Source organism: Gossypium hirsutum, chromosome D08 (genome assembly GCF_007990345.1).
Source record: "Gossypium hirsutum isolate 1008001.06 chromosome D08, Gossypium_hirsutum_v2.1, whole genome shotgun sequence".
NCBI classification, from domain to species: Eukaryota; Viridiplantae; Streptophyta; class Magnoliopsida; order Malvales; family Malvaceae; genus Gossypium; species Gossypium hirsutum.
The window spans coordinates 55,197,583-55,223,584 of NC_053444.1; the positions used below are offsets into that span (position 1 = coordinate 55,197,583).

The 26,002-nt window shown below is 34.6% G+C and overlaps 1 protein-coding gene across 4 annotated transcripts; it reads right to left on the reverse strand.

The window, feature by feature from the left end:
- Window positions 1–22,657: 22,657 nt before the first annotated feature.
- On the reverse strand, window positions 22,658–25,749 carry LOC107900672 (transmembrane protein 45B). Of its 4 annotated transcripts, XM_041098437.1 has the most exons (4): window positions 25,237–25,703; window positions 24,370–24,839; window positions 22,932–23,408; window positions 22,658–22,846 (listed from the first exon to the last, which is right to left on the reverse strand). In XM_041098437.1, exons 2-3 carry the CDS (start codon window positions 24,714–24,716, stop codon window positions 22,937–22,939), a joined length of 819 nt encoding a protein of 272 aa, XP_040954371.1. In that variant the 5' UTR covers window positions 24,717–24,839; window positions 25,237–25,703; the 3' UTR covers window positions 22,658–22,846; window positions 22,932–22,936. The 4 variants fall into 4 exon arrangements, with proteins under 4 accessions (XP_040954371.1, XP_016681828.1, XP_016681831.1 ...); XM_016826339.2 differs by having other exon boundaries at window positions 22,658–23,408; window positions 25,237–25,749; XM_016826342.2 differs by having other exon boundaries at window positions 22,658–23,408; window positions 24,370–24,842; window positions 25,237–25,749.
- Between the last annotated feature and the right edge of the window lie 253 nt (window positions 25,750–26,002).

Below are 26,002 nucleotides of genomic sequence, written 5' to 3' on the forward strand. Positions count from 1 at the left end.
CCGTCCTACTGAATCCTCTACTCTCATCTCCAAAGGTTCACAGCCACAAAAACAACGTGCTGGAAATGATTCTGGATCAACAAGACCATGGTGTAGTCACTGCAATCGTGTTGGTCATACAAAAGAAAAATGCTTCAAACTCCATGGCTATCCTGAAAAAAAACAGAAGGATAATAAGACTGCCATGTTATCCTCCACAACTGCTGATGATGTTCTTGATGTTCGCTTAACCAAAACACAGCTTGAGACTCTCCATAAGATACTTGGTACTCCCACTACTCATGGATCTCTAGCAACTCAAGGTACTGCCCTCAACATTGCTTTTGAATCTAATAATCAATCTCCTTGGATACTCGATTCGGGCGCCTCTCATCACGTGACAGGTGACTCCACGTTGTTTCACACCTACACTCCTTGTTATAACAAATCCCGAATCCGAATAGCTGACGGTTCTTACTCACCTGTGGCTGGAATAGGAGAACTACAAATGACAGAAAGTTTTTCTCTTGATAAAGTCCTACATGTCCCAAACTTGTCCTGTAATTTAATTTCAATTAGTAAACTTACTAAGGATGAAAAAGTTCTTGCTGAATTTTCTGCAATTGGTTGTGTGATACAGGAACAGAAATCGAGGAGGATGATTGGCACTGCTAAAGTTGATGATGGACAATATATTTGGAATAAAAATAGTACACAAGGGGGATTGGCTCTATCCACTGCAAAAGATGACACTATTATGTTATGGCACCGTAGGTTAGGACATCCAAACTTTGTGTATTTGAAAAAACATCTTCCCATGTTATTTCGAAATAAAAGTATTAATTCCTTGAAGTGTGAAATTTGCCAATTATCTAAACATACCCGTGTGCCATATCCATTAAAACCACATATTCAGTCCCAGCCTTTTTCGTTAATCCATAGTGACCTATGGGGAGCCATTTGAGTGAAAAATATTATAGGGGCTAGATGGTTTATAACATTCATTGATGATCATACTAGGGTCTGTTGGGTCTATCTACTCAAAGAAAAATCTGAAACACCCAAAGTATTCCAAAATTTTCACTCAATGGTTCAAACCCAATTCAACTCTACCATACATACCCTCCGTACTGACAATGGGAGAGAATACTTCAACTCTGTCTTAAGTCCATACCTTTCTAACCAAGGCATTATACACCAAAGCTCTTGTCCTGACACTCCTCAACAAAACGGGATCTCTGAGAGAAAAAATCGTCATCTCTTTGATGTGGCTCGAGCCATAATGTTCACTATGAATGTTCCAAAATACTTGTGGGGAGAAGCTGTCCTCACTGCCTGCTATCTCATAAACCGAATGCCATCAAAGATCCTCAATTTCCAAACACCTCTAAATACTCTTTTAAAGACCTTCCCTCTATTTCATGTTCCTAATCTTCCAGCCAAAATATTCGGCTGTAAAGCTTTTGTCCATAACCATCAACCAAATCAATCCAAACTTGATCCTCGCGCCCACCCCTGTATCTTCATTGGATATTCCCCTATACAAAAAGGCTATAAGTGTTACTCACCAACATTGCGCCGAATGTTTGTCTCTCGGGATGTTACCTTCTTTGAAAATGAACCATAATTTGCAGCATCTCATCTTCAGGGGGAGATTTTTAATGAAGATGAGACCCTTAATACTCTCCTCATTATACCGCCTGATCCTACTACTACTATCACAAACAAACCTATCCTAGATTTAGTTGTTGTTTCCCCCCTATGCAGCAAGAATTTAACACCGTCCTTCCCAATGACAATACCTCCATCGAAGTACAACAGCCACTTGATCAAGGAAAACAACAAATACAGGTTTACTCCCGACGAAATCGTTCTCCTGAAACTGATACAGCAGTGCCAATTACATCTCCAACCGAGGACTGTTCTGAAATAGAAGTTCCACCTCCGTCACCATCCATTTATCTTCCAATTGCAGTTCGAAAGGGTACAAGGAGCTGCACTCAACATCCTATTTCTCGGTTTGTATCCTATGGAAATTTATCTAAGTCTTACAAAGCTTTTGTGACTAATGTTGATTCTGTAAAAATTCCAAAAAATATAGAAGAGGCTCTTGAATCAGCTGAGTGGAGACAAGCCATGATGAAAGAAATGAAGGCCCTCAAAAACAATGAAACATGGAAAGTCTCGGATCTGCCTAAAGGAAAAAAACCATAGGGTGCAAATGGATTTTCACTACGAAATTTAAACCCGATGGCCGTATTGACTGATACAAAGCTCGACTTGTGGCTAAGGGATTCACCCAAACTTATGGTCTCGACTACAACGAGACGTTTGCACCTGTTGCCAAGCTAAACACGATTCTGGTCCTGCTATCTCTTGCTGCCAACCTTGATTGGCACTTGACTCAATTGGATGTAAACAATGCTTTTCTCAACAGGGAATTAAATGAGGAGGTGTACATGGATTTCCCACCCGGGTTTGAAGAAAACAAGGACCAAGTGTGTAAGTTGAAGAAATCCTTGTATGGGTTGAAACAATCTCCACGAGCTTGGTTTAGCCGATTTGAAAAAGCTATGACTAGCAGAAATTACATTCAAGGACAGGCAGACCACACCATGTTCTACAAGCACTCGGAAGAGGGTAAATGCTGCATCCTTATCGTTTATGTTGACGATATAATATTAACAGGAAATGACTCGAGCGAAATTTGGAGATTGAAAGAATTTCTTGGTACAGAGTTTGAACTTAAAGACTTGGGGAGTCTTAAATATTTTCTTGGTATGGAGGTAGCAAGGTCGAAAAAAGGTATCTTCATTTGCCAAAGGAAATATGTTCTTGATCTACTGTCGGAAGTTGGTTTGATGGGCAGCAAACCAGCCGAAACTCCTATGGAGTTTAACCTCAAATTGGGAACTAATGAGGATGGAGAAAAAATCGACAGGGGGAGATATCAACGTCTAGTAGGAAGGCTCATCTACCTATCTCACACCCGTCCAGACATAGCCTTCAGTGTGAGTGTTATTAGTCAGTATATGCATGCCCTGAGGGAGAAGCACCTGGAAGCTGCATATAGAATACTAAGATATCTAAAAGGAACTCCTGGTAAAGGCCTGTACTTCAAGAAGACTGTCAACCGAAGCGTGGAAGTCTACAATGATGCAGACTGGGCTAGTTTCTGTTAATGATAGACGCTCTACAAGCGGCTATTGTAGTTATGTTTGGGGTAATCTCATGACATGGAGGATCAAAAAACAGTCTGTGGTAGCACGCAGCAGTGCAGAGGCAGAGTATCGAGCACTATCTCATGGTATATGCGAAGGAGTTTGGATACAAAGACTTATGGGAGAACTAAAAGTGCCTTATACCAGACCTATGAAGATGTACTGTGACAATTAGGCTGCTGTCAGCATAGCACATAATCCTGTGCATCATGATCGGACCAAACATGTGGAAATAGATCGTCACTTTATAAAAGAAAAAGTACACTCAGGAGAAGTATGCATCACGTACCTACCTACTAGACAACAAGTTGCAGACATGTTAACTAAAAGTTTGAACAGAAACATGTTTGAAGAACTTAGTGGCAAGCTGGGTTTGATTAACATCTATACTCCAGCTTGAGGGGGAGTGCTGGAATCCCTATAATTAAGGATAGAAATCTGTTGGAATCCCTTGTAAATAGAAACTAATCTCAGTTACTGATTCTTAGGAAATTAGGATATCAATTATTGATTCTTAGGAATTAGGATTTATTTCCTTTAAAATGATTATTTCTCTCTATATAAATCTATAAACTAAAGCAGTAGAAATATAACAGAATTTTTTCCTCTGAGTTTTTTCATTTAACATAATTTCTAGCTTCATATTTCACCATAAAACAGCAAAATAAACACTTTTCACCTATGGGTATTTTTCCAAATATAAACCCTAGGTTAAATTATTGCTAGAATAAGCTAAATTAAGCTACCGGGACTCCAAAAACGTAAAGAACATTAAAAACGGGGCTTGGAATCACTTACTATTGAGCTTGGAAGCTTAAAAACCCTAACTATGGCTTCCCCCTTGCTGATTTCGTTCACCATGGAGAAGATGAGCACATTTTGCCATCTTTTTCCCCTTTTAATTCTTTTTATTACTAAATGACTAAAATGCCCCCATTTAAAAAAATTCTATTTCACCCATTTCTTATGTCTATTTTTGTCCATCAATTAACTAATGGTCTAATTACCATATAAGGACCACCAATTTATAATTTCATAACAATTAGACACTTCTAACATGTAGAACTCAACTTTTACATTTTTTACAATTTAGTCCTTTTGACTAAATTGAGTGCCCAAACGTCGAAATTTTCAAACAAAATTTTTTCGTGAAATTGTAGGTCATAAAAATATAATAATAATATTTTTTCCTCGTCAGATTTGTGGTCTCGAAACCACTGTTCCGACTAGGCCCAGAATCGGGTTGTTAGATCCATTCAGTAGTTCACAGAAAAAAGGGAATCTTGACTACTTCTATTCTAATTTATGGGGTCCGACTCTTGACATCTCAAAAGGAGGTAATAAATATTTTATAACATTTATAGATGACCATTTCAGGAAGTTTGGGTTTATTTTCTGAAATAGAGAAACAAAGTTTTCGGGATCTTCAAGTAGTGGAAAAAACTGTTAAGAAAAAAAGACTGGGAAATTTGTAAAATAGTTAAGAATGGACAGTGGACTTGAGCTATGTTCATTCGAGTTTAATGATTACTGAAAAGGGAAAGGGATAGAGAGACATCGCACCGTTGTAGGTACTTCACAACAGAATGGAGTTGTAGAAAGAATTAATAGAACCTTGCTAGAAAAGGCCTGATGCATGCTTTCAAATGCAGGACTAGGATAGGAGTTTTGAGCTGCATTCGTAAATTTAGCAATCTATTTGATATACCGATCTCCACATCGAGCATTAATCGGTAAAGTTTCAAAGGAGATATGGTCATGTAATCGTCTTAATTATTCTAATATTATAATTTTTGTTTGTCCTTATGCTAAAGTTAGCTAGGGAAAATTTGATATAAGGGTCGTAAAGTGTATTTATCTAGGTTTCTCTACCGGTACGAAAGGTTTCAAACTATGGTGTTTGGAAACAAACAAAACTATCGTTAGCAGAGATGTCACATTCAATGAATTTGCCATGTTTCGATAAGAAAAATGGTCTTATCTTTTTAAAGACACAAAAATTTCAAGTGTCTTAAGTAAGGTGGAGTCAAAAGTCGAAACAGAGAGTGACGTTATGATGACACGAAAAGCCTCATCGCAAAGTTACGATGGACAGGGTCATCGTCTCGACAAGAAAACAAGCGATGTCACAGCGAAATCTCGGGTCTTGCTAAACTAAAACTATTTTGAAAGAGTTTAGGACTTCATTTGACCCTCAAGGACCCTCATCATCTCAGTTGACTAATTATAAGTTGGCTACTGACAGGAAAAGGCGAGATTTTTTACCATCGAAGAAGTATTGTGAAGGAAACCTAGTGGCATATGATCTAATCGTTGCAGATAGCATTGATTTGACTACCCTTCGTGTTATTCCGAGGTAGTTGAGGCTTCTGATTTCAAAAAATAGCTCATTTTTATGGAAGAAGAGATAGAATCACTTCAAAATAATAAGACTTGGTGGTTAGTAAAACTAGCCATCGATAAGAAAATAGTTGGGTGTAAATAAGTGCTTAAGAAGAAGGAAGATTCGAGTCTAAACAAAACTACGTACAAAGCAAGATTGATTACAAAGGGTTATAGATAAGTGGAGGAAGTTGATTTTTTTTTATGTTTTCTCTCCCGTTCTAAAACATACGTCTATTCAGAAACTTTTGGCGCTTGTTGCATCAAACAATCTTGAGTTAGAGTAGTTAGATGTAAAGACTACTTTCCTTTATGGTGACCTTGAGGAGGAAAAATACATGTAGTAACCAAAAGGCTTTAAAACTGAAGGTAAAGAAGATCATGTTTTCCTTCTTAGAAAATTATTGTACTGTTAATCCGCTGTAATTCGGTATAGTTGATTCAAGTAATTTTCGCACTTTTAGAGCTTGAAGAAATGTGTTTTATTAAGTTTTAATTATGTTTTCTTAAAATTTCCATTTAGTTAAAAAATGTGCAAATTGAGTCTTTAGTTGACCCTAGGGGCCGAATAAGGCCTAAGGGTGAGCTGATGAACTGTATAAGTGTACAGGAGATGACTAGAAGACGTAATAGACAGATACTGGTTGCAATTTCATTACACGAAATGCTCAATGTCACTACATAGAAAGCAGAATGGAGAATTCATGAAACTGCATTTGATGTCGTGACAAAGACTAGTTGTAACACTCCTAACCCTAATCTGTCACCGGAACAGGATTACGGAGCATTACCAGACCTTTCCAATCAAGTGCGAACTTTTTATATAATTGAACATACATATTAGAAGCTAATCATAATCGCAACATTTCAAAATTCTTCTTAGGTACAGGGGGCACACGCCAGTGTGGCCAGGGCATGTGGGTATTTGATGTGGGGCACATGGCCGTGTCCCAGCCCGTGTAACTCTCTGACTTGGTTTACATGGCCAAGCCATACACCCGTGTGCTAGGCTGTGTGAGCATATTAATTTGTGAAATTAAGGTGCAGAGGTTACACTACCAAGGCACACGCCCGTGTGCTAAGCCGTGTGAAAATACCTAGGTATTCTGTTTTTAAATTTTAAGGATGCAGGGGACACACGGCCAGACCACACGCCTATGTGCTAGGCCATGCCCGTGTAGACGAAAATAGGCCATTTTAAGGCCACATTTCTCACCCATTTTTTATTTCAACCCAAACACTTCAAATTTTATACTCATATGCCATAACAAGACCTTCAACATAACCTATTCTTAGCTCTAGAAATTTCATATTATCACATACATCCTAACATTCTAATGTACCACATAAATCAAGTCACACATTTGATTACCTTTATCTACCTTATTTTATCAACACATTCACCAAGAGGCCTATAACTTATCCTATCAATTATTCACACCCAAACATAGATTAAGCAAGTTAGGACTACACGTACGTATGTAAGTTGATTAGAAATATAAACAAAATGTAATTCATAATATTTATGCAAACTAACTTTACTCAAAATCATTCCAACCCTATACATGTCATATAATCATATTATAAATTGCAAAAACTACCAGAACAAGTTGGATAGTGTAGCTTGATGTGTTGATTCGATCTCCCGACCTCATGTTAATCTACAAGGACATTAAATAACACAAGTAAGCTTAATGAAGCTTAGTAAGTTTGATGGGTTAAACATAAATCTTATCGAACTTATTATAACAAATCAAATAAGCAAATTATTCATGCAATCTCCCTGTCAATCGCAACCTTAATCGATTAACACACTTATTTCAATTTAATATCAATAATAAACAATAAACCTTTCCATTTCAATTACATAAGTCACTTACCACATCTTACCAAATCGGAGAACGACTTACGAATAAGAGTATATTATTTTCAGAAGCCCAAAGACTGAATAGAAGCACATAAATGCTAAACAGAAACCCATAAGGGTTAAATGGTAGCTCATAAGAGCTGAACTGAAACCTATAAGGGTTAAACAGAAGCTCAATAGAGCTGAACGGAAACTCATATGAGTTAAACAAAAGCTCATGGGAGCTAAGCAGAAAGTAAACATGAAAGTTCACAACAAAAGTTGAACCTCAATTTACTTGGGTAATTTGATGTCACTTTCCTCCAATTCCGTCAATTAATCGATTGTTGAGTGTACTCATATTTCGTGTTCCACTCGTTTCAAACATTCAATTTAATTTTATAACTTGAAAAATATTTTATTTTCAACAATATATATGAATAAATACACAATACCATTCATCAATTCAATATACATATGTATTTATATTTATATATATTTAAGTTTAGTCATACGAACTTACCTGGTTCTAATTGTAAAATTTGTAGAAGTTCAGGGACTATTCTACTTTTTTTTGCAAGTTTCTACGGGATCTTGATCTAAAATATAAAATTATTCATTCACTAGCATATATTTCAGTTCCAATTCACTTCACAATTAACACCCCTTATTTTTTTAAAATTACACAATTACCCCAACTTTTACAAATTTTGTAATTTAATCCTTTAACTAGTTACTCCATTAAATGAACTAATTTTTCTCAATCGATAATTTATCTAAATATTCTAGGCTATCGTACAGCCCTTACTAAATAGAATTTAATATCGAACCCTAATATTTAACTTTTTCACAATTTTGTCCTAAAATCAATATCTAACAAAATCACTTTATAAAATCATCATAAAAAAAAATTAAAACTCTAAATCCATGTTATGTCATCAAAAATATCCAATATTCATCAATGATAATTTTCAAAATTGTCAATAAAATAAAAAAAAACTAATGAAATAGCTAGTTGGACCTAATTATAAAAGTCTTAAAAAACACAAAAAAATACAAGAAAAATGCAAGAATTAAACTCACATGAAGATAAAATATGAAAACTAGCTTTTAGAGCTCTTCAATGGTGTTTTTGGACAGAAAATTGGAGAAGAACTGATCTAGAAACTATTTTGTTTTATTTCTAATTTTACCCTTAAATCACATAATTTCATTATTTTTTATGCTTATGCCGCCTCAGCCATCCCATGTGTGTCTATTTGCCCTTTTTCAATCACTATTTAGGTTATTTCATTATTTACTATTTCTTTAGTTAGCAAGTTTTGCACCTTTTTCAATTTAGTCATTTTTAATTAATTAACTATCAATACATTAAAATTTTCTAAGGAAACTTCAATACTACCTTAATGACACTTTGTAAGTATTTATAAAAATATTTACGGCTCGATTATAGAACTGAGGTCTCGATACCTCATTTTCTAAACCACTTGACCTATTAAATCCTTATAAAACCTAAATTACTAACGTAAAAATCTTTCTAAATTCACATTTGACACATACGACTTCTGACGATCAGAAGCAGCTTTCAAAATGTCCCGGATAATCCGAACTTTGCCTCATTCTCTTGAATCAAGTCAACTCCTACTAGTTTGTATTCACTCAATTTAGACAAATATAATGGTGTCTTATATTTCTTTCCATAAAGAGCTTCGAACGGTGCCATTTTTATATTGGATTGATAGCTATTATTATATGTAAATTCAACTAATGGTAAATACTTTTCCCAGCTACCTTCAAACTCGAGTATACAACATCTCAACATATCTTCCAGAATTTGAATCACTAGTTCTGATTGCCCGTCAGTCTGAGGATGAAATGTTGTGTTGAAATTTAGCTTTGTACCCAGAGTCTCTTGCAATTTACTCCAAAATCTTGATGTAAATCTCGAATGTCAATCTAAAATAATGGATGTTGGAACCCCGTGTAACCTCACAAATTCAGATATATATAATTCTGCTAATTTCTCAAGTGATTAGTCTATTCGGACTTGAATATAATGTGTCGATTTGGTTAGTCTGTCAACAATCACCAAGATCGAATCTTTCATTCCCAGAGTCACAGGTAAATTGGATACAAAATCCAGCGTAACATGCTTCCACTTCTACTCAGAAATCATGACAAGTTGTAACAAACCCGTTGGTACCTGATGTTCTGCTTTCACTTGCTGACAAATCAAACACTTAGCTACGAATTCACAAATTTCCCATTTCATACCCGGCCACCAATACATCCGTTTCAAATCACAATACATCTTCAAACTACCCGGATCAATAGAGTACATGCTACTGTTGGCTTTAAAAAGAATATTATTTTTCAAATCTAAATTATTCGGAACACAAATTCTATTGTGATAACGTAACATACCACTATCGTCAATGCTATACTCTGAACTCAGATTGTCCTGAACCATCTGTCGTTTCAACACCAATTTCGAATCATCATCTTGCAATTTCTTAATTTGTTGAAGAAACAGAGGTTTCGTTCTCAACTCTACTAATATAGAACCATCTTCATTAAGAGATAAATAAGTATTCAACGCTTGAAGTTGGAACATTGACGATTTCCAATTAAGTGCATCTGCAACCACATTAGCCTTTCCCGAGTGGTAGTCAATAACCAGGTCATAATCTTTCAGTAATTCTAGCCACCATCTCTGTATTAAATTTAGCTTTTTCTGAGTCATCAAATACTTCAAACTTTTGTGACTCATAAACACATAACATTTCTCGCCATATAAATAATGTCTCCAAATCTGCAAGCGAATATGATTGCAACCAACTCAAGATCATATGTAGGATAATTCTTCTCGTGCGACTTTAACTGTTGAGAAGCATAGGCCACTATCTTTCTTGACTGCATTAGTACACAACCTAAACCATTTAGAGACACATCACTCTAAGCAACATACGGTATGCTAGATTCTTGCTGAGTCAAGACCGAAGCTTCTGTCAATATTTTCTTCAACTGATCAAAGCTCTGCTAACACTTATCGAACCAAACAAATTCAACATTTTTCTATAGTAATTGGGTTAACGGCGAAGCAATCATCGAAAAGTTTTTGACAAAACGTCGGTAGAAACCTACTAGACCCAAAAAACTTCGCACTTCTAAAACATTCTTTCCAATTTACCACAACAGATACTTAGCTCAGCTCAATTCGAATTCAACGGCTGATACAATATGACCCGAAAATCCAACCTCGTGAAGCCAAAATTTACATTTACTAAGCTTTTCGTACAACTGCTTTTCTCTCAAAGTTTGTAGCATAATATTCAAATGTTGTGCATGCTCGAATTTCGTTTTGGAATAGATTAGTATATCATCGATAAACACAACCACAAATCTATCTAAATAGGGTTAAAAAATCTGATTTATTAGATCTATGAAAGTAGCAGGGGCATTAGTTAAGCCAAATGGCATTCCAAGAAACTCATAGTAATCGTGTTGAGTTCTAAAAGCAGTCTTTGGCACATTACACTCTTTATCCTTCAAATGATAATACTCAAATCTAAGGTCTATTTTTGAGAACACTGCAACACCTTTCAATTGATCAAACAAATTATCGGTATGTGGCAAAGGGTATTTTTTTAATTGTGACCTTGTTCAACTTTCTGTAGTCTATGCACAGTCTCAAAGAATCCTCTTTCTTTTTCACAAATAAAACATGTGTACCCTAAGGAGACATACTCGATCTGATTAACCCTCAATATAATAAATCTTGCAACTATGCTTTTAATTCATTTAATTTAGTTGGTGCCATACAATATGGTGTTACTGATATTAGAACAGTTCTAGGAATCACATCAATTACAAACTTAACTTCACAATCAGGTGGTAAACCCGATAATTCCTCAGGAAATACGTCTGCAAACTTACTAACAACCAATAACTGATCTAGCTTCGATTATAAACTTTAGGTATCAAGAATGTAAGCTAAAAATGCCTCATTACCTTTTTGCTTCAATCTCTGAGTAGAAAAAGCTGAAATAATACTAACAATTTCTTTCAGATTCTTAGACTCAACTAAAATGATCTCTCCTGTCCAACATTTCAAATCAATCCATTTCTGTCTACAATTTACCACGGTATCATATAAAGATAACCAATCTATTCCCAGAATAACATTAAATTCCCGAAAGGGTAGCAACATCAAATCAGCAGGGAATTCATAGCCTTTCACTTTCAGTGGACAATTACAACACACTAAATTAACTATTACACTTTAACATAATGGATTAGTAACTTGAATATCATAATTAGTGGATTCAACAGGTAACTTTTTTTCTGCTACTAATTCAGTGCAAATATAAGAATGAGTAGACCCAGGGTCAATCAATACATACACAGTAACATCAAATAGATAGAATGTACCAGCAATCACGTTTGAAATCGTAGCTTCCTCTCTTGCTCGGATGACATAGGTTCGTGCATGTGCTTTAGCCTCTAACCAAGCAACAGTATATTTCATTTCCAAACGAGCAGTCCTAGTGGCACTATTTTAGCCCTAAACGCTTACTTCTCTGAGAGGTAGCCAATTACTTTTCTTTATGCTCTTCCTCCTCTTTTTACAGTTGGAGAAAATTTCAGATAAAATGATCAGTTGCTCCATATTTGTAAAAAGCCCTTACTCTACTTTTACACTCACTAGGATGATATTTCCCATAATATTTACATTTAGGCCTAAGAGCATTCTGCACACTACCCACACGAGTCTAGTAGATACCCTGTAATCTTGTTGAATCGTCTTATTTTTATTTGAACGTTCAGGCATTGAGGTGGCTCGATTGAAATCATCTTTAGAAGTTTTCGCAGGTAATGCTGAAAATGATTTGGAGGAACTTTTTTTGTAAGACTCTCGATTCCATCTATCTCGTTGTATTTTTCTATTGTACACCTTTTCCATCTTCTGTGCACGATCTGACAGAACGACAAATTGTCGTATTCCAGTGCCCCCAATCATTCAACCCTTCTTCAAATTGAATGCACATTTCTTCTTCGATTGGCACAATTTCCCAGGTATATTTACTGAGGTATACAAATTCCCTTTCATACTCAGCTACTAATTTGTTCCCTTGCCGCAACTCAAGGAATTCCCTCTTTTTCTTGTTTAGATACCTTTTGCCAACATATTTCTTCTTGAATTTAATTTGGAAGAATTCCCAAAAAATTTTCTCCTTTAGCACTACAGCCACTATTGTCGACCACCAGTTGTATGCTTATTCTTTTAGTAATGAAACAACACATCTCAAATAATTATCAGGGGAGTAAGCTATTTCTTCGAAAACCCTTATTGTATTTTGAAGCCAATATTCAGCTTTAACTAGATCATCATCTGACCTACTCCAAAATTCCTCAAATTCACACTTTCTGAGTTTCTTAATCGAAATATGTTTACTAGATTCAATCACTGGAGGAGGTGGAGGTGCAACCGGAGGCACTACAGGTGGTACAATAAGTGGAAGAGGTTACTGAGCCAGATTTCTTCCCTACATAAACTTACTAAACCATTGTTCTTGAGCCGAAGGGATCGAGACATTACTACTCGTCCCATGTTTAGAAGTCAATGCTTTACTGTTGACTTCATCATGGTCAGCATGTTCAGATCCATCTGACATCTTTACAATCTATAAGAAAACAAAGGTTAGATTGGACCATACACATCACACTATCACAAATGTATATGACATGTATTTCTAGGCATTTTACCACTACGTTTATTTTGAGAATTGGCTAAACTAAAGCTCTGATACCACTAAATGTAACACTCCTAACCTTAATTCGTTGTTGGAACAAAATTACGGAGCATTATCAAACATTTCTAATCAAGTATGAGCTTTTCATATCATTTAACATACATATTAGAAACTAATCAAAATCACTCATATTGTCCCTTATATGAGCCTTCGAGGCCCAAAATACACATTAGAAATGAATCTGGATGAAACCAAAAACTCAGGAATTTTTCACAACATTTTAAAATTCTTCCTAGGCTCACCCAAAAATCGTGTGCGTATTCAATGTGGGGCACACAGCAGTGTCTCAGCCTGTCTATGCCCGTGTAACTCTCTAACTTGGGTTACACGACTAAGTTACACGCCTGCGTGCTAGGTTGTGTGAGCATATTAATTTGTGAAATTAAGGTGCATGGGTCACACGGCCAAGCCACACGCCTGTGTGCTAGGCCGTGTGAAAATACCTAGGCATTTTGTTTCTAAATTTTAAGGATGCAGGGGACACGCGGCTAGACCACACACCCATGTGCTAGCCCGTGTGTCACACACACCTGTGTGGACTAAAATAGGTCATTTTAAGGCCACATATCTCACCCATTTTCTATTTCAACCTAAACACTTCAAAATTTCATACTCATAGGCCATAACAAGACCTTCAATACAACCAATTCTTAGCTCTAAAAATGCCATATTATCACATATATCCTAACATTCTAATGTACCACATAAATCAACTCACACATTTGATTACCTATATCAACCATATTTTATCAACACATTCACCAAGATGCCTATAACTTATCCATAAATTATTCATACCCAAACATAAATCAAGCAAGTTAAGACTACAAATACTTATATAAGTTGATTAGAAATATAAAAAATGTAATTCATAATATTTATGCAAACTAACTATACTCAAAATCCCTATACATGCCATTTAAATCATAGTATACGTTGCAAAAACTACCGGAACAAGTTGGATAGTGTAGCTTGATATGTTGATTCGATCTTCCGACCTCATGTTAATCTACAAGGACATTAAATAACATAAGTACGCTTAATGAAGCTTAGTAATTTTGATGGGTTAAACATAAATCTTACTGAACCTATTATAACAAATCAAATAAGCAAATTATTCATGCAATCTCCCTGTCAATTGTAACCTTAATCGATGAACACACTTATTTCAATTCAATATCAATAATAAACAATAAACCTTTCCATTTCAATTACATAAGTCACTTACCAGGTCTTACCAAATCGGAGAACAGCTTACAGATAAGAGTATATTGTTTTTAGAAGCTCGAAGACTGAATAGAAGCACATAAGTGCTAAATAGAACCCATAAGGGTTAAATGGAAGCTCATATAAGCTGAACGGAAACCCATAAGGGTTAAACAAAAGGTCAATAGAGCTAAACGGACACTCATATGAGTTAAACAGAAGCTCGTAAGAGCTAAACAGAAAGTAAAGACGAAAGTTTGCAACAATTGCTGAGCCTCGGTTTACTTGGGTAATTTGATGTCACTTTCCTCCAATGCCGTCAATTCATCGATTGTTGAATGTACTCATATCCCAAGTTCCACTCGTTTCGAACATTCAATTTAATTTTATAACTTTAACAATATTTTATTTTCAACAATAAATATCAATAAATACACAATATGATTCATCAATTCAATATACATATATATTTATATTTTTATATATTAAAGTTTAACCATACAGACTTACCTGGTTTTAATTGTAAAATTTGTAGAAGTTCACAAACTATCGTGCTAATTTCCTTTTTCATGAGTGTCTATGGGCTCTTAATCTAAAATATAAAATTATTTTTAATTTTGTTTTATTTCTAATTTTGCCCTTAAATCACATAATTTCATTATTTTTTCTACTTATGCCACCTCAGCCATCCTATGTGTGTCTATTTTCCCTTTTCGTCCTCTTTTATTTACTATTTAGGCTATTTAATCACAATTTCTTTAATTAGCAAGTTTTGCACCTTTTTTAATTTAGTCTTTTTTTTAATTAATTAACTATCAAAACGTTAAAATTTTCTAAGGAAACTTCAATACTACCTTAATGACACTTCGTAAATATTTATAAAATATTTACGGCTCAGTTTATAGAAACGAGATCTCAATACCTCATTTTTTAAACCACTTGACCTATTAAATCCTTATAAAACACAAATTACTAATGTAAAAATCTTTCTAAATTCACATTTGACTCATAAATACTAAATAATAAAATTTATGAGCTTACTCATCGAATTTGGTGGTCTCGAACCACTGTTTTTGACACCACTAAAAATTAAGTTGTTACACTAGTGGTGTCAAAAGATATTCCAAGAGTACACTGATTGTTGTGTCATGACACAAGTCCTGGTGCGTCGACATATCGACTCTGGATGGGAGATAAACACGAAACATGAGCGTTTTGGTCTACACAATCAAACTTAAAACTAAATAATGTCAGCTAACCTAGGGTTAAGGACGACGACCATTGAGAATCTATAAATAGGCTCCTTTGGCACATGTTATAGGGATCATTCATTCAATTTAGAACTAGTCTTTTAATTTTAGCTTAGTTTTCTTTCTTTCTTAGGTTTTTAGAATTTATTTTCAGTTTTTCTTTGTTTTCAAGAGATCTAATTTTGGGAGATCATCAAACTTTATGGATTCATAATCAATTCTTAATACAATTAGACTCTTTCGTAAACTCTATACTTGAAATTTATTTAGCATGTTTCCTCTTTATATTGATCTTATATTATCTATGAATGTCATGAAGAACCAATCCCTCCATGAGGGATTAGCGAGTGGAGCTATGATCTATTAACTGTTTTGTAAGGTTACCTAGCAGATTAGCTATTTGGGAAAGGGAGAACGTGAAACAAACCCTAGGTTTGACAACTCTGAAAAGTTATTAAGGTAGGAATTGACCCAAAATTAGTATGACCCATCTGTGAACACCTTCACCCCAAACTAGTTTACACTGTAAGGTCAAAAAATAAGTAGTCATTGCTAACTCGTTATGTTAGTGGAAGATCGAAAGATCCTACTAAGGTAACGACTAGTTGATTGACGAGGAACCCAAAGAGACAGTTGATGAGGATTATCGAAGTGAGCTAATCACCCATAATCAAGATTTGTTTTACTCTACTCTTTAGTTTCATAAATTTTTATCTTTTTATGTTATTTTATCTTTATTATTATAAAAAACCTAAAAATATTTTATTTTATGTTTTTGTACTATAACTAATTTAAATTACTAATTATATATTTTAGTGTTTAGGTTGAAATTGATTTAACACTCGCCTCTATTGGGTATGATCCTTGGAGTACTCACCTACTCTGTTGTAAAAACTATATTACAACTTGACCTAAATACCTATAGATACCGCCTCATATTTATATATTTTATTGCAGCAATCACACTCTGGATGTTAGTATGTTCAAGGGTGGTCAACGGTTTGAAGTAGTCTCATCAGTAATGGTACAAAAAGTTTGACTCTTTCATTTTAAGTATTGTTTTTTCATAAAGTATGACAATTGTCTATATTTACAATGTCTTGATGATGGTTTATTCATATATTTTATAGCACCCCAGATCTGGTGGGTCTAAAGTTTTGGCGTATAACAGTAAATAGTCTATTTGACATAGTGTTATCTGCCCAAATAATTATTTTGGCGTATACGTGTGGGTGTATAGAACCACCGCTTGAGTTAGTAAAAATTTGATTTCATGATATTCTGCTATATTAAAGAGAAGTCTATGTTAAAAGACAAATGGTATGTATGGAATAAGTATTCGCCAAAGGTATAGTACGCTTGATTTGTTTGGAATATCATGTGAGTTAGATTTTAAGTAACTTGGGTAGAAATCAACTAGATAGCCCAGCTGGATAGTTGTGATTGTAATGTATTTATTAATATTTCTCTCGAAAACTGTAAGCCATTAAGAAGGCAAGTTCTGAAATATATGACATTTGTTAAATTTCACTGAGTAAATTGAGTCATATTTACATGTGAGAGATAAGTTCTAAAAGGGTTCTCAAATGGTTCTTCTTTCTTCTTCCTCTTTTTTAAGTGTTATTTATTGATAGCTTCCTTAAGCCTGAATGTATCTTACATCGATAATCTAGAAGTTATTGTTCTTTTATGATCAGTGGTTATTTCACATTAGGATAAGTATTTCAGTTCTACATGTTAAGTTTTGAATGAGTAAATTCGTATGTGGAAATTGAATAGTAAGACTGTAAGTATAAGGTTTCTGTATGAGATTGTCAGTGATTGATGTGATATGTAATTTGTATGTACAAAAGTAGTAATAGTGAAATTATGTTTCTAAGCAGTGATTGCTGCAGGCTCGAGACGGTTATCTAAATTTGGAGTTTTGAACTACAGTAAGTTAGAATTAGGTGAGTCTCTACTCTGACTTCTACATGCGAACAGTACAAGTAAGTAATTAAAATAATGATGAAATTTGAGTAATTAGTGAACGAGTAAAACATAAGAAAGATGTTACATGTGCAAAGATAATTTTTCAAAAGTATTTCAGGATTAAGAAGTTGAATGATTAGTATGCAGGGAAAGTCCAATAATGAAAGGTATGAATCAGTCAAGTGAGTTTCTACTCTGACCCTTGCATGTACATTGTTCATACTAAAGTATATTTATATGAAAGTGATCAAACAGGAATCTAAAAATCATGGATAGTATAGTATGACTATGATACTTATACGACTATAGGAATAAAGTTATTTTTAGATTAAAATGTAAGTTAGTCTTTTTGAAAATAATTTATATTAGATGCATGAACAGTGATATGAAATGTTGGGTATGGGATGTGTCTGTATTTATACAGTTCGTAAAGTAAGTCGAGTCACCGCCATGGTAACTAAAGAAGTCTATCTGGACAGTAAACTCAAACTCTGATATGAAATTTTGAAGGAAAAAGTCCATGACCATGACACACTCTAAAAAGAAATGTTGAATGGCGTTTATCTAATGGGGTTCACTGCATGTCTCAGAGCAGTGATGGGCAAACCTCACTTGATGTAATTTTAGGAAAATTCATATAACAAAAACGATAGTCTTGAGGTGCCTAGGTGGCATCCTGTTAGCCTTTGTGGTGTACTATGAAAGGAATGCCTTTGTGTCGTACTGTGAAAGGAATGCCTTTGTGGCGTACTCTAAATGAATTACTTTTGTGGCTTGTTCTGTATGAGACTTTATGGCGTATTCTGTATGGTTCTCTAGTGTGCTTAGTTAAATAACTATTATAAATTACCAGTCAACCATATGTTAGGCATTGTACATGGTTAAGATATGAAAGAAATTTAATGGACTGAAAAGATACTGGGTTGAAATGGTATAATAGTGGAAGGATGTTTTGAACAAAAGTGTGAATATAAATGTCTGAAAAAGATTTCCAATTGTGTAGGTATTCGTCTATGAATTGTGATTGTGTACATTGTTCCGGGTTAAGTATACGTATGAAGTGATATTTTGGTTGCATTGGTCTCCTAAGGATAATTTGCATAGACTTATGAATAATAAGAGTGAAGAAAATCAGTGAAAAATTGAAGTCATCAATTGAATACAAAAATGAGTACAGATCAAGGCTTGGTAATTGATGTGTTTACAGAAAAGAAAGATTGAGTTTGGGGAAAGTATTCGTTAGAAGCAAAACCATGTGACTGAGACCGAGAAGATCGCTATGATGAACTATCATATACTTTATCTAAGTATCAACTAAGGTAAACGGTGTTCTATTGCTAAGTTCTTATGAAATTATTTGCGATATATGATTTGTTTCAGGTTTAAGTATTGTGAAGTTGCGACAGGAGGGATGATGCCAAGACTACGCCAAGGATAACGACATATCGGGTTATTATGCATACAGTGCTATGGTAGTGGCATATAGTATTTTTTTTATTGTGTTGAGTTGTCTTTAAAAGTCTATTTCTTAGGGTATTTTTGTAAAGTAAGGGAATTGTATGGAAAGGCTTTGTAATAAATTATTTTAGGTACTATAATTTATTTTTCTTATTATTGATGTCTCCAAATGATTGAGAGATAAATTTGTAATTCAGTAAAAGTTTCTCAACAGATTAAAATTGTTACATTTGCATTTGGTAACACCCCAAACCCGATTCAGTATTCGAATTTCGGGTGTTTCATAGTTGTTGATTTATGCTGATAATATGTTGATTGCGGCTAAGGATCCATCCGAAATTGAAAAACTTAAAACCATGCTTAACTTTAAGTTTAAGATGAAGGATTTAGATACAACAAAAAATTTTAGGGATGGAAATTTCAAGAGATAGATGTTCCGAGAAATTGTTTTTATCGCAACAAAGGTACATTAAGAAGATCCTTGAGTGATTTGAGATACAAGGTTCAAAACTAGTAAGTACTCTCCTAGTTGTACATTTTAAATTGTCAATTTCAAATTCTCCCCAAAACGAAAAAAAAGAGAGGTACATGTCAAATTTACCTTATTCAAGCGTTGTTGGAAGTTTAATGTATGCAATGGTATTTACTTATCCCGATATTTCACATGTTGTTAGTGTTGTTAGTAGATACATGGCCAAATCGGGTAAGTTACACTGGTATGCAATTAACTGGATATTCAGATATTTACGAAGTACTTTTAGCATGTGCTTAGAGTTAGATAGAAGCCAAAAGGGCTTAGTCGGATACGTTTATTCAGATCATCCAAGAGACTTAGATCGAATGAGGTCTCTCACAGGTTACCTATTTGCTTTTGGGAATTGTGCCATTAGTTGGAAAGTTACACTTCAAGCTACAGTGGCCTTATCGACTACTGAAACAGAATACATGACAATTACTAAAGCAGTAAGAGAAGCAATTTGGTTAAGGGGTCTATTTAGTAAATTGGTAAGTGAAAAGGGGGAAACTATCATATATTGGGATAGTGAAAGTGTCATACATCTCACCAAATATCAGATGCTTCACGAAAGGAAAAAAAGCACAAAGATATTTGTTATCATTTTGTTCAAAATGTGATAATTCAAAGGGGTGTTCAAATTCATAAAATTTGCATAGAACACATTCTGATCGACATGTTGACAAAGAGTCTTCCAGTTTCAAAGTTCGAGCATTGCTTGGACTTGGTGAGTAGTCGAAAAATATCAAATTAGACCCATAATAAGGCTTGGCAATAGAGTTAAGTCAAATACGAGTCAAGGTAGAGATTTGTGGAGTTATGCATCGCATTTTTGGGCCAAATAGTGTGTAATGTCGCATAGAGAAAGTGTTCTTCGTCCCGAAAAACAACTGACATCACACGAGAAGAGAGTGTTCGTCCCAATGACATGATGCCCTTTCGTCCTGACAGCGTGAATGCCATGTCATGAAGAGTCGATATGTTTCTCAAGTTTCTCGATTTTTTTCTCTCAATTAAACATTTTTTCATATTCCCACTTAAACTCTAATTAAATTAGGGATTTTCTAGTCATATATGCTACAAATTTCAACCTATAAATAAGCCTTAGTTACTCTAGGTTTTATATAAAAAAAATTGAGATTTAGAGAATTTTGTTCTTTATTTTGAAGGGCTTTTATTTTGGAGTTTTGAGTTTTCTTTTAATTCTCTCTATCTTTTGTACTTTCCTTTATTATAGTTAAATCTCCTTTTATCCTTGGTTTTTTATCCTCTTTTGAGGAATTTTTTCACATAAAATTTGTGTGTTCGATCTTGTCGATTTTACTTTATTTTCTTGTTTGTTGCATACACAGGTTATTTCCTATCAAAGTATTTAGATATCTCAGAGGGACTATTGATATGGGGTTATTTTATTCAAATGATTCAAAATCCCTATTAGTCAGTTATGCTGATGCTGGATATTTATCGGATCCACATAAAGGTCGATCTAAAACGGATATTTATTTACATGCGGGGGTACTGTCATATCATGACATTCAACAAAACAGACATTAGCTGTCACCTCTTCAAATCATGCAGAAATAATTGCAATACATGAGGCAAGCCGAGAGTATGTTTGACTAAGGTTATTGACCCAACATATACAAAAGATATGTAATTTACCTTTACAATAAAAGATATCAACTATCTTATATGAAGATAATGCAACATGTATAGCTCAATTGAAGGGGGTTACATCAAAGGTGATAGAACGAAACATATTTCACCAAAATTATTCTCCACTCATGATCTTGAGAAGACAGGTGATATAGAAGTTCAACAAATTTGTTCTAGTGATAATTTAGCCGATCTTTTTACCAATGTATTGTCAACTTAAACGTTTGAAAAAATACTACACAAAATTGGAATGCATCGACTCAAAGATGTAATGTGATGTTGTCATGAGGGGAAGTCAAAAGCACATTGCACTATTTTCCTTTAACCAAGGTTTTGCCCCACTAGGTTTTCCTGATAAAGGTCTTTAACAAGGTAACTTGTAAAAATAAATTATATACTCTCTTTTTTCATTAGGTTTTTATCCTATAGGATTTTTCCTAATAATATTTTTTTACTGAGACATTTTCATTTATGGACATCCAAGGGGGAGTGTTGTAAATCTATTGATAAATGAATGTCCATAACCCCCTCAAATTTATCCTATTGTAACCCCTAAAGAATGAATGTCCATAACCCCTAAATTCATTATCTTGTAACGCCTAAATCATTTATAGGATACCTTAATGTTGGTCTTTAATACTTTGTAACTTATGAAGCCCTATAGATCAAGGGCATGCACGAACTTATTGTATTCAAGTGAAAGTTAAATCATTCTTTCATTTTTTTATTCTTCTCTATTATTCAATCTATAATTCTTTTAGTTCTTACCAATTGCGATATTAGTTCAATAAAATATTTAAATTTTATATAAAAATATATTAATAACATTTTATTAAATAAAAAATAATCTTTAACAAATAGAATTACATGTGTAAATTTTATTAAACATACAATTTAAATTTCATTAATTAATATTATTATATTACAATTTTTTAATTTAAAATTTTAAATATAATCTAAACGTCAAATATTATTATAAATATCTCAAATGCAATTATAAATATTCAACAATCTGTAATCTTTTCTCTTTTTAATATCCAAAATTTTGGCAAAGGAGGTTTTTTTACTGTAAACAATCTCTTAAACAAATCCATCTGTGAGGCGGCCAGGGGTCAGGGACCATAGGTGGGCAGGGAGTAAAACAATTAAAACCAAAGAGTTACTTGACATCACAACAGCTGGTTTTGAAGTTAAATTAACTCACGAAACAAGCACTGCCCCAACGATGAACAATGCATGCAGGGCTAAAATAAGCATAAGCATTGCCCCTCCGCCAAGGAAGAGAATCCAGTAGGCTAAATGACAATGCTTGTGGTTCAAGACAATAACCATAGTCAACAAATCAATAATGAATAATGGAATTGTGGAATAATTTTTTTTTTCTTCTGTGGTTGTTTGTACATCACCCATTATTTTTTTTGTGTTCCCTGTGCTGTTGATTTTGATGAACTAATAATACAGTAACCACCTAAATTCTATTTCACCAACAATGAAAACTCAAAAAAAAAAACAGTGAACTCCTTAGCATAAGTCCTTCATGCGGCTTCAGCCTGTGAAATAATAGGCAACTCAAAACCAAGCACCAGCTAAATTGAAAATGCATTAAATTTACACCCAAAGTTAAAGATTGCAGACCCTCATCAATTTTGAACTGATTGCATGCTTCTAAGATCGGAATTCCCGTATCTTGAAGCTGCGAAATTGTATAATCCCACAACGGCGATGAGGACACCAAGTACCAGAGAAAAGAGCTGGAAGTTGGCAATCAATTGGCCTCGAACTTCATTATCCGGAAGGCAATGTATTGCATTATCCTTGAGTCGACAACCGTCCGGCATCATGAGGCCATAGAGGGTGAAAGCAGTCTGGTAGAACCAGAGGCCTTGGAGAGTTATAGCAATTCCACTACACAAATCAACCGGGAAGCTGTTTGGGAAGAGAGCTCCAGCAAGCGTGGTCAAGATGCAGAGTCCTATTAAAAGGACAAGAACAAGATGGTAGTATCCTTCAAGGCCCTTGTGAGTGGTTGAGTGAAAGTAGAATAACAGATACTCTGCAGTGAATGCTGCGGCCGCAATAAGACAAAGGGCTCCTTGTGGTAAGGTAACAAAACTACCAACAAGAGATGAAAATGTAATTTATGAGATAAAAGTGAACATTCTGTATTCAAAACAACTAATATTTCACTTATAAAGTAATTATAATTAGAGATGAACTTTGTTGTTCCGTAATAATGCACTAGGTATGCAATCATTCCCCCCCAAAAAAAGGTATTAAGACAAAGCAGTCCATGCAAAGTCTGTTTCTTATAAAACCTTTTATAAATCTCATCCTACCATCCCTTATGGTTCTATGCATGTAATCTAATGAAATTATTACCATCATCATTACATCTTTCCCAGTTGGACAGCAGCAGTCCCCTGATAGGCTAGAATCCTATCCAGAACTAATCAATTAGAACTTGATAAAAAAAAGCTTGTCAGAAACATTTTGTTCCAATGAAAAAGTCTGGTATTGCCTAGTTCACACAACTTGTTCTGTCAAAAGCATGCTATTTAAGTTCATCTTTGCTCAGTTTAATGGAGGTTTAGGATCTTTTGCATCAAGTAATAAAAAGGGGGTAATGTTAGTTTCCTTGAATTTACCTATAAAATAAGAGGCAAAACTGTAAAGTGCAGGCAAATAAAAGATAAAAAGAACCAACTGGGAGCAACTTTAATGATTACAGGCATTGTTAAACTATTCAAAAAAGAGAGATCGAGAGAAAGATTTGTCCCTAAAAGCAATTTCTTTTCTTGCTGTCTTGATTAGTGTCCACAGTTCATATTTGATTCTCTAAAAGGAGGTTCTCTATGATTTTCACATGATGTTGAACAAAAAGGAATCTTTGATTGTGTCGATTTTTCCATAGCAAACAAAAAATAAAGGCAAAAAAGAAAGTCCCTTTGATCCACCTCCCCACTTCTTCTTCTTCCCCTTTCATTTAGATTTTTTGCATAACAAAACATAAACCAGTATCACATGACAATGAAAGTCCATGGCCAAATTAAAAAAGAAAAAGACCATGACTAACCTCGTTTTCTCTGAAAGCAAAGCGATAGCGCCTAAGAGGAAAAACATGAGAAGCATCCCTGAATGCTCAAAATCGTTCAAGTGTGATGGATTCAAGACTCCATCCACAAAAAACTTGAGGTGGGTTGAATACAAAAGCTCGATACACAGGTCAATGAAAGCACCAAAGGCTACAACATATAGCTCCAAGTGCTTCAACTTCCCATTAAAACCAGGAACTGGGTTCCATACTCTGACCTCAAAAGACTTGGGGTTTGACACAAACCGAACCACGGAACTCCATATGTGCCATACACCCACCATCAGAAACAGTGTCCCTGGCAAAGCATGACCCTTGAAAGATCCCATCTCTTTGTTGATATATCTATCAGTCTCTTTATCTTTAACTTCCCAGTTCACAAACAATCAGCCGGCAAGTGCACAATCTCTTCCTCCCCTTCTTCTTGTTATTATATCAAGATATATTCTTCTCTGCTTCAAAGGGTAAACAGTTTTGTTGTTCATACATTGAATATGATTAACTTAAAAGAGAAGAGTAGTAAATCTTTGAACAAGTTGATTGAACAGACTTTCTGACAGAAAAGAAAGTTCGGTCAACTTTACAAGGAACAAGCAGAATAAAAAAAATCTGAAAAATTAGTGCTGCATCAAAAGGAAAAGGTCGAAAGAAAATTTTCCACCTTTTTAGGTAATTAGGATTAGATTGAAAGGAAAAAGTTTCCCACTTGAAAAGTCAGAATAGAAATCATTACAGAAGGAAAAATAATTAGAAAAAAGAGAGAAAAAGTAAATTTTTCTTCATGGGTAATTTTGATTAAAAGGAAAAGAAAGATACAAGAAGTAATAATAATAAAAAGAAGTTACTTACGGCTTACAAGAGATGATTGAGTTCTCCTAATCTTCTTCAAAAGAGAAAGTCAACAAAATAATCATTCACTGAAATTAAGAAAGCCAAAAAAAAAACACAAAGGAAGATAGAGAGTGGCGATCTGAGATAGAAAGAGGCAAAAAGAAAAAAAGGGTAATGGAGCTCAATCATAAGAAAAGGACTCAATCATAGCAGTTATCATGTGACTGTGTGTGTTTTTTTCCATGAGTCTCATTGCATGGAACCAAAACCATGGTGGTGTTGGGATTAAAGAATGAAGTGGCATAGCATCTGTAGTCTGGCACTGGCAGGGCTACCGCTACAGTTTTAGATGTTGATATCCGTTGGATCATGGGACGTAACACGTGTGGGCCTTTTGATGGAACTAAATCTTGTCTAGGGTGATACGGTTCCCTTAATTGGCCCGCCTACTGCCGGCGGCGCCGGTCTCTGTTAGTTTCCAATCATGGGCGTTCCAAATTGTGGAAAAGCTGGCTAATTATGGGGATGGACAAGAAGTGTCCATGGCCGGGCCGGGATAAAAAATTTTAGCTCGCTTCTTAGGTCGGGTCTGGCCCAAAATATGAGGCTGAGATTTTGTTCAGGTCCGGCCCGAGAAAAAATATGAAATCTGATCTTTACCCGACCTAGCCCATTTTTTAATTAAAATTAAAATTATATTTTTAATAAAATTAAAATTAATTGTTATCAAAATAAATTGTTATTAAAATTGTATCAAATTATATTTTTTGTCAACATTTTGTAA